This window comes from Thamnophis elegans, chromosome 1 (assembly GCF_009769535.1).
Source record: "Thamnophis elegans isolate rThaEle1 chromosome 1, rThaEle1.pri, whole genome shotgun sequence".
NCBI lineage: Eukaryota > Metazoa > Chordata > Lepidosauria > Squamata > Colubridae > Thamnophis > Thamnophis elegans.
In genome coordinates, this window is record NC_045541.1 from 100,629,201 (window position 1) to 100,643,402 (window position 14,202).

Below are 14,202 nucleotides of genomic sequence, written 5' to 3' on the forward strand. Positions count from 1 at the left end.
TATCTTGATGCTTTAATGACTACGCTAAACTGGCCCTCTTTTAAAAACAGTATTTTTGCCTATATTTATCACAATGCAACAATCACAGAAATTGGGGGGGAAAGACCATACTTATATAGCCCATTTTTTGCCTGAAATTATTAAGCTTTACACCATCTGCAAAGTTTAACCAAGTGTCATGTTGTTAATAAATATGGGACATTTACATAAATGACAACATTAATGTACAGTTAATATAACAGACATTGTCACAATACAACAGATTTTTGTACAGGTAGCTAAATCAGCTATTTAAAAATTATTTCCCAAAATGACAAAATTTGGGGTATTTCCTAACTACTTAATGACAAATCTTACACTTTTCTGTGATCTGGAGAATGTGAGGTGCTTGTGTTTGTTTTGCGGATCCAGATTTGAAAAAAATGACAGATTTATAGCTTATCTTTTTTTTTAATCTTTAGGACTATTCTGCAAGTAGGAGTTGAAATGTGTAGGTAATTCATACAGTTCTCATGTTTTGATTCCTCTCCACCTATCCCACTTCTTTCTTGACCCATTTATAAATATTTTAGTTAGGTATTGCCTTTGTACCATGTGATTCACATGCATTATGCAAATGTACCGAACTCTTTAGGCACAGGTTGTAACCGAGAAAAGAGCAAGATACCTGAGAAAAATAATTTCCCCCCAGTTAGTTTACCCAACCTCCCTGCTCAGTTACAATTATGGCTTGTGTTATTGCTGAACTGCTCCAATCTTTATAGCCTTAAACCAAATGTAATAAGCATTTCCAAACATTGTTCATGAATGCTTTTTTCTCTGTTAAAAATGAAGATTTTATGGTGAGGACCTTAAACTCTCAAATAGGTATGGGAAAAGCCTCTCTTGCTTCTGAAACGTCTATATATTTGCATGATACTCTTTCATGATCTTTCCTGGAACCACAAAATCTCTTGTGGCATACACCTAGCTTCCTTCCCATTTGACTTGACTTCTTTTCCCTTGATTAGTTTGATAATTTCCTTCAATTTTTTTGGGTTTTGTGCATATTTCCCCAACTGATAACCACAATCCCTTTGTTAATACTCATTTATTAAAACTATAGCCTAAATTAATATTTTCTAGTCCAAAGATGGAAGCAAACTGTTGAGTATTGGAAAGAGGGGAAGCATGTTCCTATTTCAGCTATTTCCCATGTCAACCCTTACATTTCAATGCAGACTGAAGTATATGTGGAGGGATATGAAAATAATTTGTCCCAGTCATACTGACTTTCTGACTCAAATGGTGAGATGTCATGTGCAAAAGTCCTCGTTCAGTTATTTACAATGATTTAATATTCAACTTTGAACCCAGTCGGCCCTGATTTACCTACACCAGCTGAAATCCAGTTCAATGAGCCAGCATGCTATCACATGCAGCAAATGATGCAGTAGCAGTATTTAAATGTGGCTCTCATTCGAAATCATACAATTCAGGCTGCATGTGTAGTCTGCACGGAGCTTGATTATTGCTTGCAGCTTCCAGTTCTAAAAATGATACGCACAAATATACAGTCTTTCTATACAGAGATCCCTTTAGCTGGAATTCCCTAGTCCTATTTCTGTGCGTGATGCACATAATTTCCAGGCAGACGGTGGTCCAGATCATAAGCACCAGATCAGGCATTTCAGGCAGTTTTTGCTATAATAGCATTGACAAAGCAAACCCCAGCCCTTTATATACAGCTATATTGCAGAAATGAGAGAAATTCTATCTGCAACAACCAGTATCATAGATTCCACAGTGTGATGGTCTTGGCGATAATAATTTGCACAAAGATGTGGGTAGCTGTAAATATTAGGACAGTGTTTCTCAACCTTGGCAACTTGAAGATGTCTGGACTTCAACTCCCAGAATTCCCCAGCCAGCGAATGCTGGCTGGGGAATTCTCAGAGTTGAAGTCCGGACATCTTCAAGTTGCCAAGGTTGAGAAACACTGTATTAGGGACACCAGGTTATGTTTCTTTAAATACAAAAATGGACAGCCAGAGCTAGTTAAAAAACGAGGCCAAAATAACCTAGAATCTGTTAGGTAGCATATTATTGTATCTTCAAAACTAGCTGCTTCTTTTTTTTTTTTTACCTTTAGCCCCTACTGAACCTGCACGTCTGAATGGAAAAAGCAAAAAGCCGGATCTGTTTGCAGCATGGCACTCTGGTGGAATCAGTTAGCCCAATATTAAACAGTTTGAGTAGCCAAAGTTGAGAGAAATTGGAATTTCTACATTCATAGCCATTTTTTTAAACAGTCTGTCCTCTGGCTAAATGCCAACTATAGTTTGTGCATTCTTCTAAGTGAACTTCTGGATGCTTAGAAGTGAATTTCCCCCTGAGTTCTCCTTTCTGATGCGTACCTAGCAGAATAGCAGCATCCCACCTCAGATTCTGCTCATCCGTTTTCAGCTAAAACCATTCTGGCATGTGAGTTATTTTTCTTGCGTTTTGGATAAGTTTGCTGAGGTGGTGGAAGAGGCACTGTCTTCAGAAGCCGGATGAAGCAGCCACGATGGGCTGCCGGATGAAGCAGCCACGATGGGCCCATTTCAGTGCAGTTCAATGAGCAGGGGCTTTCCTTAACAGCAGGGCCGCGGATCTTAGCAATTACACTCTTGAAGTTACATAAACGGAATGAAGTCTTCTGGCCAAAGTGGACTGCAAATCCTGGAGGGGATCCAGGCCCTGAACCCTACTGTTCCTGCCATAGATGAGCTGCCTGAACGATTCCTGCTGCACCAGGGAGTTCATATGCTTGAGAAAAAAGCCTTCGCAAAAAGAGGCCAGTTCTGGGGCATTATGGATCTATAAAAAACAAAGGGATGCTGTGATAAAACACACATTAGGCAGCTGTCAATTATCCCCCCCTCTCCCACCCTTCTCCCTCCAAAAACAGCTTTATCCTGATAGCAAATGCCTGAGAGCATTTTCATCCTTTGGTTAAAAAATACTGTCGATTTTGTCAGTGTGTTTGTGTCCACCCACTTTCTGCATGGTTATTCCACGGGGATATTTTGAAGTGGTTAAAATGCCTCCCCTCCCAAACGCTCTTTTCTTCTGCTGCTTGTTGAGCCAAAGTTAAGGAAACCTTAAAAGGGAATGAGCAACTTGTCAGTGGAACTGGCAGGCTAATACAGGCAGTCCTTGTTTAGCAACTATTCACAGGTACAATAGGGATGAAAAAGTAACTTTTTGACCAATTTTCACAATTGATGACCTTCTCGGGGCAAGTTCATAAACAGAGTCACAGTTTCAACTTAGCAACTACTTTGCTTAACAAGTTGCCGGCCCCAATTGTGGTTGTTAACCAAGGATTACCTGCTCCTCGTTGGTCATGGAAGACTGCAATTAATATGGAAGAATGATGATTAACTTCCCAAGAATGAATAATGTTAGCAGTCAAACAAATTTGAGGCATGTATGATGGGTCGTATGAAGAAAAGAAATAAAGTAAACCGAAGTAAGAGAGGCCTGGATCTTCATATTCAGCTTCATATTCAGCTGCCACCCACGGAATTGTTTATTATTTTGCAATACTTGGTTTCCCCCTATAAACAGGGGAATCTTTCTTAAGTCTGGCCTTGTCTATAAGACCTCTTTTACTGGTTTCCAGCTTCTGATGCATTAAAGGCCGTTTTTCCCAATTCCTCTCCTAAGATCTAGCATTCTTATACATGGAAGTTGACTAGAATGTCATCTTTACCTTGGCATATTTATAGATGTGAACACAACTTTCAGTATTGATGGTCTGAGCACACAGTATCTCGCAGTGGCGCTGGAGGCCGTCCAACTGGAATAAACTTGCAGCTGAGAGCAACTGGTTGGGATGAAAGAGAAGGCATTATTTTAACATTTTGCTCATTCCATTGACATTCAATATCTCTAGGTTATCCCTGAGCTGAAGTCGTCCTTTGGGTGACATGCAAAAAAAAATTATATATCTTAAAATGTAACACGTCTTAAAAATGAAAAATATCAGTGTGTATTAAAAAAATAATAAATGCATTTTTAGAACTAAAAGTATTTACCGGGAATGGAAGAAACTACAGATTAGGCCTCACGGTCTCATTTATTGCAATCTCTTGAGAGGGGCCTTTCAAAAGAATGTCAACGTTCACATAGGAATACGTGAGAGGATAAATTTTGCAACCCTATAAATTTTGGGGACTATTTGCACAATAGTTTTTGTCCTGATTTATCAATTCAAATTGTTAAAGGCATCTGAGTCAGAGAGATACACTAGCAATTATGAGGGATTAAGTAATACCTCCAAACTGCATTTTCCCAGAAAATTCGGAATGCTTAATTGAGGAATAATATACCCTAATAATGCCTCTGTCCAAGGTCGTTGGGATGGGAAGTTTTCAATATGATAGCATATAGTTTCCCTCAGATCAACATCAAATCCTGGATATGCCCACCTTTGTGTGAGCACTTCTGTATGTTTGTGACAATGTGGATGGGGTTTGCTATTGTTGCCTTCTAGGATATTTTTTCACCTTTCCATTGCATCTTTAAGTGTCTGCATAGTTCTATTATAATTCATTGTCCTTAATTTTTCAAGACAAAGGCTACTCAGTGCTGTAAGTTATTGAAAAGAGTCTGAAAGATTATCAACATTGTTATTTATTCATTTCTTGCATTTATTATTTTTACACACAATTCAAGCAAACATATACAATACTCCTTCCTCTTCCTATTTTCCCCACAATGATCCTGTGCGGTGGGTTGGGCTAACAGAGAGAAAACTGGCCGAAAGTCACCCAGATAGCTTTCATGCCTAAGGCAAGACTAGAACTCAGAGTCCCCTGGTTCCTAGTCTGGTGCCTTCCCCATCTACACCAGTGGTAGTCAATCTGGTCCCTACTAGTGGGCGTTCCAGCTTTCATGGTGGGCGGTAGGGGTTTGCTGTAACTCTGCTTTATAAATTTTATAAAGTAAAGTTTCTTCCCTACTTTATAAATCACCATTACTGTGGAACTGGTGGGCGGTTAGAAAATTTTATTACTACCAGAAATACAAAAGTGGGTTGACTACCCCTGATCTACACTAACCATCCCTTTCTTGGTACTATGTAAAACAATTCCAATCTTCCTACAAGCGTGAAATATTTCCCATTCCAACTAGTAATCCCCAGAGATATTACAAAGATATTGCAATGGTGTGATGGCTGCATTTTGTGTATATGTGAAACTCTGCAGTTTAACTAAGCTCTTCAAGCTGTTAACTGTGTTGTTCAACCACAAGTCCCAAGGCCCTTACATCTACGTGCCTGACTCAGAGGTCTCATCCTTGTTGCTACCTCAGCATGATGAAGACTAACTTCCTTATCTTTTTTCTCAAGGTTATTTCTACTTGATTATTCCCAATATCTGTCATTACTTTAGCCTTAGTGCTTATCTTTAATCCCCTCTGCTTTGCACTTTACATTTTATAATACTCTCGTTAATCTCAAAGCTGCCAGAGGGAGCTCAGATTGTTCCTCTCTTTTTTTTTGACTATCACACCATTTTCTTCTTTCTGACTGTCCCACACATAGTTCAGCGCTGCAGGCTATCTCCAAACAAATCAACAGTCCCATCACTCGCAGTAATGGATGGCTTGAGATAACAATTTCAAACTTTAGCAAGTTGGGGAAAGTTGAAGTAAATTAAGAGCATAATTCATCATACATCAATTTATATCCTGCTTTTCTACCTAGAGAATCTCTCTGGACACGCATTGAATCCAAGTTGCTTATTCAATCTACATTTCTGAAAATCAGTCTAGAATATTTTCATCACTTTTCCATCAATCAAGTAATTTTTGTGCTGTTTTGGTTTGCAAACGGATGAACAGTTTTAACTCTAGAATTCATTTACTGAATGTGCAGACAGGTTTTCCTAAAATTAGCACAGGTTCTGTAATGAAGACACATTAGCCATAGGTCAAAAGTCAATGAGAGGCAAATGCTCACCTCTAGGATATCAGCTATGGGGATTTCCATGGCTTCCATTCCTCCATAATATAAATACTGCATCAGCATCTATAAGAAGAAAGGTAGAGCATTAGGAAGTCTGTAGTTTCACTTAAGAGGAACATACAGAAACCTTCCACTACTGAAATGAAAGCAAATGCAGCATGTAGCATTAATCCTCCCTAAAGTACCACAATGTTTGATGTTATGTATGTTGACAGCAGCAAGATTACTTTATGCACAAAAATGGAAGAACCCTTTGATTCTCACAATAGATGGAATGGCTGCAAAAGTTGACGGAGTTAGCAGAGATGGCTAAATCGACCATTTTGATTAAAGAAAAAAATTACTATTGTTTCTACTTGGAAACCACTTCTGGACTTGGTGCTTGTGGGAAAAATGAAACATTGATTTTACTGATTAGATAGGTTTGTTGTTATAGAAATGCCTAGTTTATATTATTACGTAAAAGTAAAAAGTTGAGGTTTGATGCTATTATCTTATTCTACTGCATTAAAGAGAGTCAGAAGTCAACATCTTTTATTTCTTTTTCCATTTTTCCCTACACTTTTCCCTTCCTTGCTCCCTCCCCTATTTTCCTATTATTTTCTTTTGTATTTTTGTATTTTATATTATAAAGTTTTTTTTAAAAAAAAGTTCAACCCTAATGGACAGATCTGGCTTGCAAAGACTGGTGTAAAGTTAACAAACCCTGGTCAATAGCACCCTAAACGCTTCTGTCGTCACCTAGTTCACTGCAACATAACTGCAATCAAAGGTACTTTTTTTTTTCAAGAGTCAGAAACTGGACTTGGGGGGGAAAAAGCACCTTGGGAACAACCATGACTTAGATGACTAAGACTCTCCATAGATATTGTTGTGGCCCAGCAGGTGCCATTGGAGTTGCCACCAGACTCCGGCAGCGAGGGGCCCTCTGAGTCGGCTCTGGAGGATGTGGAGGACCCTGGATAGGGTTCCGACTCCGAGCAGGGCGCAGAGAGGCTGTCTGGCCACCAGGAGGCACCTGAGCCTGGGACCAGTGGGGAGGAGACAAGGGAGAGTGAGCTGTAAGTGAGTCGTAGTGAGTTGTTCCTGGATGCACGCCATCGAAGAGAGGAAGTAATTGCGCTCAGCTGGTGGTCATTAGGCTCCTCTCCAGACTATAAAAAGCTACTTGTGTACACACCCCTCTTTGCAGAAGTCAACACAGAATCAAATGTCAGAGAACTTTGTGTGAGCTTGGCAAGCTGGATTGCTGCCAAGCCTTATCTGTGTTTATTGCTGCCCAAGCTTGTCTGTGCTGGGTTGCTGCCAAGGACCTGTTTGTCTGTTAATTAAATGCTGTAATTTATCTCTGGCTCAGAGTGTGCTTTGGTGTGGAACAGGGGGTGGTGGTGGTGTCAGAACAGATAGATATCTAAACTCATATAACACAAATGAAAAAGAAATGACTGTGAGTTTTCTGGGTCTCTGGCTTTTACATATTTTCACTTGCTCTATAACAGGAGTGTCAAGCTCACATCATCACGGCGGTGTCACGTGACACATTGTGACTATTTTTGCCTTCGCTAAACTGGGCGTGGGTGTGGCTAGCGTGTGACGCATCCGGCCCGCAAGCTGAGAGTTTAACACCTCTTCTCTATAAAAATTAATGTATTAATCCTATGTATTAAGATTTTACCGATCTATTTTTTTCCATGTCAAAGTCAGCTTTATTTATTGTCTTTTAACAACATTCCATATGCAAGGTTATGTATCTATGTAAAAATATTCCACAGTCATGTTTTGGGATTTTGGGGTTTTTTTTACAAGAAAGCCTCATAAGCCTTCAATTGCCTAAGTGGATTTAATATAAAGCCAGCAAGATTTTTTGCTCTATTCATATTTAATTTGTTTAACAGAGCATGAAAATTATGTCTGGGAAGCTTTGGTTACTATCCATGGAATATACTTTTGCTAAGTAAAAGGACTATTCTTCAGTATATGCTTGCATTTCAGGAAACCTATAATGGGGGGAAAAATGAACTTTGGGTGGATCTGGTCTAATCTAATGAAAAAAAAAACAAATAAATTGGCAGGATTTTTTTTTACTGTTGCTGCTGATTTGGCCTCATCCCATGGACATAAGCATAAACCACTATCTTTAGTCAGAGTTAATCATTGCTCTCTTATTGTGCAAATGTGCTAAGTATCAGAAGATAAAGGCATTCAAAATCACAGCTCCACATTTCAGTGTCGGAAAGAATAGACTGAACTATTTTTTGCAACCCACCTTGAAGATATTATATCTCATGTCACTAATTTCCACAATCTTACTGCCTTGGCTGTCTTGCCCTGTTTTATTGGTCATCAGTGTCTTAAATCTGTGAAAACAAGCAGAGGTGATTTCTTAGGAGGTTTTAAAAGTTTATTTGCTTGGATTATGTTTTAACTGATAAAGTATAAATGCCTTCCCACCACCCCACCCAATTCCATTCTTTGCATTTTCAGGATCACCAGTCTTCCTAGCAGAAGCTTTTTGCAAAAACAAAACAAAAAATCAAACCAAACTAAACCAAACTAAAAACAAAGCAGACCTAACAGGTACTCTCTGAATTTATTGGAGAATTCTTATTCTAATATCTGACATTGAAAACCAGACTTTCTTCAAGCATGGAAAGTAGTTGCAGAAATCCAGTTCAGATTTAATTTGAAAACTAGGCTGAAAAACATGAACCAGGGATTATGATTATCTGTTATCTCAGCACTGGACAGATATAAACTGGATTTGTAGTTAATTACAATAAAACAACATTGTAATTCATCCCCCCTTATATATATATGTATGTTGTGTTACTGTAAAACTGTTTTGTACACTATCCCAAGAGTGAAATTCTAAATGCACGAGAACAAATATTGATATAACCTTGCCTAAATTATTACTACTCATAATAGTGCAACTTATGCTTACAGTTAGTGGCAGCAATCCAAGCAGGCTAGGCCAGCTGAGGTGGAATAACTACAAAAAGATTTTCTCTGCTCAAATATCATCACAGTTATTACAGCAGTCTAAGTTTAGTACAAAGACACCAAAGTCATTTGTGCCGCTAGCAAGAATGGTGGATTAAATCCTACACTATGAATCTGATATTTAATAAGAGTGTAGCCCTCTTCAAACCAGATTGAAATGGTTTGATGGAACATGAACAATATTCTAAGACTATCTTTGATCAGAGTCAAATCTCAATGTATTGGTCCTCATCCTATTCAGTATATTAGGAGTTTTTAAAGACGAGAGCCTGAGGTGAATTTAACCGAACTTTATTGCAGAAACCAACACATAACAACAGAACACGAACAGGGAGCGGAGCCCGCCTGACAGCTATTTATATTTGACAGCTGTCAGGCGGGTAGCCAATCAGCAGCGTGTTTTTGTCCCGCCGGCCGGCGCGCCAGAGCCAATCAGAAGCCTCGGGCTTTGGCTACGGCTGCCAGCTGCGTCAGGAGGACGCAACAGGAGTCCCGAACCCCTGCACCTCAGACCAGTACCAGTCTGTGTCCGGTTAGGAACTGGGCCACAAAGCTAGAAGTGAGTAGCGGGTAAATGTGTGAAATGAAACCATCCCCCCACCCAAGTCCATTGAAAAATTGTCTTCCATGAAACCAGTAGATAGGATATTTGAATGAGATACATTGCAGCAGTCCCCAACTGCTACAGTATATCTCATTCAAACATCCTGTCTACATCAGTGTTTTTCAACCACTGTGCCGCGGCACACTAGTGTGCCGTGACATAGTGTAAGGTGTGCCGTGGGAAAAAGACTTTATATATAGTCAATATAGGCACAGAGTTAAATTTTTTTAACATTTTCTAATGGTGGTGTGCCTCGTGATTTTTTTCATGAAAAAAGTGTGCCTTTGCACAAAAAAGGTTGAAAAACACTGGTCTACATCTTCTGAAATGGAGAAGCAGGGCAAGGAGCCATCTGCATATTGATTTGACTTCAGTCCCTATGCTGAAATACTGTAGCTATCTCTTGGTTTATTAGAAATGGGGTACAGGAATTAAAGATAGATTAGCAGAATCCAAGGAAATTCCATGGCATAACTGCAACCATCTACCAGCATCAGATAGGTTAATCCTGCACAGTCCAAGGTAATGAGATTAGCAGAATGTAACCAATCACATAATACCTCCCATTTCTTTCAGCAAGGTTCATCTCCTTGCTGTTGACCAAAGTACTAACATAAACCCAGATACAAATTGCAAATACAATAAAAAACTACAGGATCCTGATCAACAATTACTCTATTGTGCAGAAAACTGCAGGAACCGATTTAAAATATTACATCATCTGTGCTGGCTAAGTTTCTTTAGGTGTGACCAGAGAAATTTAAATTTCAAGGAGATGGTATCTTTTTTTGTTAGGGAGAAGAGAAATCTACAAAGCTCAGGACAGAAATGAAGTCCCCTTTCTATTAGACTTAATAAGTCAAGAGGGACAAGTGAGAGGTCACTTAGATTTGGCCAATATTTTGTTTATATTCTCAAATTTCAGTTGTTGGAGTGCTTTCAGTAATAACTGAGTATATGTAGGTGGAACTGAGTACTTCCATAAAAGGAAGAACATTTAGTGTGGACCTTAGTCAAAGTGAAGATATACTATACAAGTTGATCTTTCAAATATCTCAGAGATATCAAAAGAAACTACAGAGTATTCTATCACTTCTTGTCTCGACCCAGAATGGTATTGGCTTCTAACTCCATGGACAATATTGATATAGTAATGTAAGTAGTGGTAATAAAGAACTCTTAAAGTCAATCAAATATAGTATATTATTATTATTACTCTTGCCAGTTTATAAATTCAAACTTTAAAATTATCATATGACCTCTAACCTTCCATGTTTCTGCCTCTAAACAGTGGCAGAAGTTCCTTTTTATCCATTCTGGACTTGTAAATATTGTAAATCTATTCTCCAGCCACACTTGAATGGTTTATGGACTCATTCTTGTCATTTGTCTGATCTGGATCCAAGCACAACCCCCTACTGCCTATGCTGTTTTGGAATTTGGAATTGGGGTATAATTGTTCTATGCAGTACAGGGTGGTATTACAAACAGAAAACAGAATAACAGAGTTGGAAGTGACCTTGAAGGTCTTCTAGTTCAATCCCCTGCTTAGGCAGGAAACGCTGCCCCATTTCAAACAAATGGTTTTCCAATATCTTCTTAGACTTCCAGTGTTGGGGCATTCACAACTTCTGGAGTTGTGATTAATTGCTCTAACTATCTGGAAATTTCTCCTTAGTTCTAGGTTGCTTCTCTGCTTGATTAGTTTCCACCCATTGCTTCTTGTTCTACCCTCAGGTGCTTTGGAGAATAGCTTGACTCCCTCTTCTTTGTGGCAACCCCTGAGATATTGGAAGACTGCTTTCATGTCTCTCCTAGTCCTTCTTTTCATTAAACTAGACATACCCAGTTCCTGCAACCGTTCTTCATATGTTTTAGCCTCCAGTCCCCTAATCATCTTTGTTGCTCTTCTCTGCACTCTTTCTAGAGTCTCTGTTAATTGCACTTGCAAATGACCTTTGGAAGGATTGGGATGGTTGTGGTCACTTATCCTAAGTTTCCTTGATTTCTCAGTGCCTTCTGCTATCATGGTTATAGTATCCTTCTAGAGTGGCTTTGAGGTTTTAAAGGGAAAGACATGATGTTTGGATGGTTCTCATCCTTCCTCTATGGTCTTGTCCACTCAGTGTGAGAGTGGGGGTGGGGGAAACCTAATTTAAGAATCCTACTTTGGAGGGTTTCTTAGAATTCTACTCTGTTTTGACTCTTCTTTAACATCTACAAGTAACTTCTCAAAAAGGTTATTTGTCAGTACAGGATAAGGTATCATCCATGTGCTGTAACTTGGGAGATCCTTTGCATAATTCAGTACCAAGTACTACTCGCTGAGGGAGAAACTCACCTATTTGAAGCAGTAACCAAGAGAACTTTATGAGCATAGAACAGTTTTCCTTCCACTTGAAACGTCACATCAGACATATCTTTGTTATTTAGAAAGTGAGGATCTGCATAAAACAGAAAAAAGAGGAAGTTTAATTAGGTTTCATTGTAGAAAAGCAGGATAAGAAACCAATATCAACCAAATAACTGCTGATTGAAGGTTAACTATGTTACCTAGGCGGGCTGGCAGTGTCTTTCTGATTTCAGGAATACTGGGGATGGGGCTGCTTCCATAGCAGTGAGTAAAGATAGCTGCGAGATGCTGGCTGATTGAGTCATTCTGTGAATAGACAAGTTAAAGAATAATATTATTCTGTTTCTATTATGCATAGGAGAGCAAAATATAAAACACCTGAATTCATCTCTTTGCCAAGAGAGTAATTGCTGAATGCAATTCTCAGAGGGAAGAATAACTGAATCTGCACTGACACCTATAACTATAATCCAAAATAAATAAAATTCCTTTCTCAATCTACAAGTGGCATCTTTTTTACCAAAGGCCCATGAGTTTGAGGGTTCCACACAGTATCTCTGTTTGATCCTGGTACTTCCCTCTTCTGGACTAAGCTCTGATGTTGCTCCTGAGAACTGTTGGAGCCATTCTCCCAGTTTAGGATTCACAGACCAAAGTGCTCCTTCCACCACTGACCACTTTGGCCTTTACTTTCCACATACCTCCACCTATAAGGGATCTGAGGATCTCTTGTACCTAAGAAATATAAAGTTAACTCAACTAGATTTTCTGAAGTGTTTTGCCATTTTTGTCGCATTCCAATTTCTGGAAAGAAATAATTGCGAATACCAGAGGAGGATTGATCAACAAAACTATATATTTTGTAAAGGTATTGGTGGTATTGAGATTTATATATTTATATAAATGGAACACACTAAATTGTAAATTTTGTGTTCAGTTGTATGACAGAAAGGGAGAGTTTAAAATATTATTAACCTGTGGAGGTGAATTTATGAATGAATACCTTTATTAAATCGTGACCCGACAAAAGCGCGAACGTCAAAAGCGCGCCGACAAAACCGTGGCGCTACAACCGCGATGTCAAAAGTGCGCCGACAACAGCGCGCCGACAGAAGCGCGATTTAAGTTAAGGTAAGGTTTAGGGTTAGGTTTAGGGATAGGTTTAGGGTTAGGTTTAGGGTTAGGTTTAGGGTTAGGTTACAGCGTGCTTCTGTCAGTGCGCTGTTGTCGGCACGCTTCATTCGTCGGCGCGGTTTTGTCACCGCGGTTTTGTCACTGCGGTTTAGTCAGGCATGCTTTTGTCGTTCGCGCATTTGTGGTGGAACCTTATTAAATATCCACTCATTACAGATAAACCAAAGAGAAGCTGTCATACTTTGGTCCTGTCATGAGAGCTGATTCACGTGAAAAGACAATCATGCTGGGAGTGATCAGTGGAAAAAGGAGAAGAGGCCACCCTAGTACCCATTGGCTGAACCCTATAAAGCAGTGGGCCCCAAACTTTTAGGCACCAGAGACCAGTTCTGCGGACCGGAGGTGGCTTGGTTTTGTGTACTGCCTGCATCCCACGGAAGGGGCTTCACTTGTTTCCATGGCCCAGTTTCATGAGGCGACCAGAGGTTAGGGAGATGACACCGGGAAGACCATGGCACATCTGAAGGAGGCAGTGTGAAACAGAGGGGCATGGAGAGTACTGATCCACAGAGTAGCCAAGGATTGGACATGACTGAGTGGCTAATGATGACAACGACAGATGATTTAAATTATTAGAATCAGGGCTTCTAGTACAAAAGAGAGCTTTTTCTTCTGGTCCCTGTTTGTGTTGCCAGTAAACAAGCATAAATACATATAGCTGGATGAGTGAAAACCTAGAACTAATTATGTTTTTTCAACAGCTTAAACTCCTTTTGGTTAGGCTATAATTTTGGACCTCATTGTAAATATCTTATCAAAATGGCTAAGACAAAAAGAAAACCCATCTTACCCTTTCCCAAAACAGCTTTTTCCCAACAAGTAGACAGGTGAGGCTAAAAGCAAGGGACTGCGCCAAGAACTTAAGTACAAAGCAAAGGGGAGCATTGAGTTTCAAAACCCAACCATTCTTTTAAAACTAGTTCTCTGATTTCACATCCATTTTCTAGAAGAATAACTAATGAGACAAACATGCTAATTTGTTGGCCATGAACATGTGAAATCTGCAGCTGCCTTTTTGTTATATTCTCCATTATAAGAACTCAGTGATAT

General features: G+C 39.3%; 1 protein-coding gene across 1 annotated transcript in view; it reads right to left on the reverse strand.

The window, feature by feature from the left end:
- Positions 1–1,951: 1,951 nt before the first annotated feature.
- The window catches only part of ABTB2 (ankyrin repeat and BTB domain containing 2), a 139,677-nt gene continuing 127,426 nt past the window's right edge, over positions 1,952–14,202 (reverse strand). The window contains 6 exon segments of the mRNA XM_032236178.1: positions 1,952–2,841; positions 3,740–3,853; positions 5,993–6,061; positions 8,265–8,355; positions 11,947–12,049; positions 12,159–12,264. Of these exon segments, the coding sequence (XP_032092069.1) occupies positions 2,644–2,841; positions 3,740–3,853; positions 5,993–6,061; positions 8,265–8,355; positions 11,947–12,049; positions 12,159–12,264 (681 nt within the window). The 3' untranslated portion in view covers positions 1,952–2,643.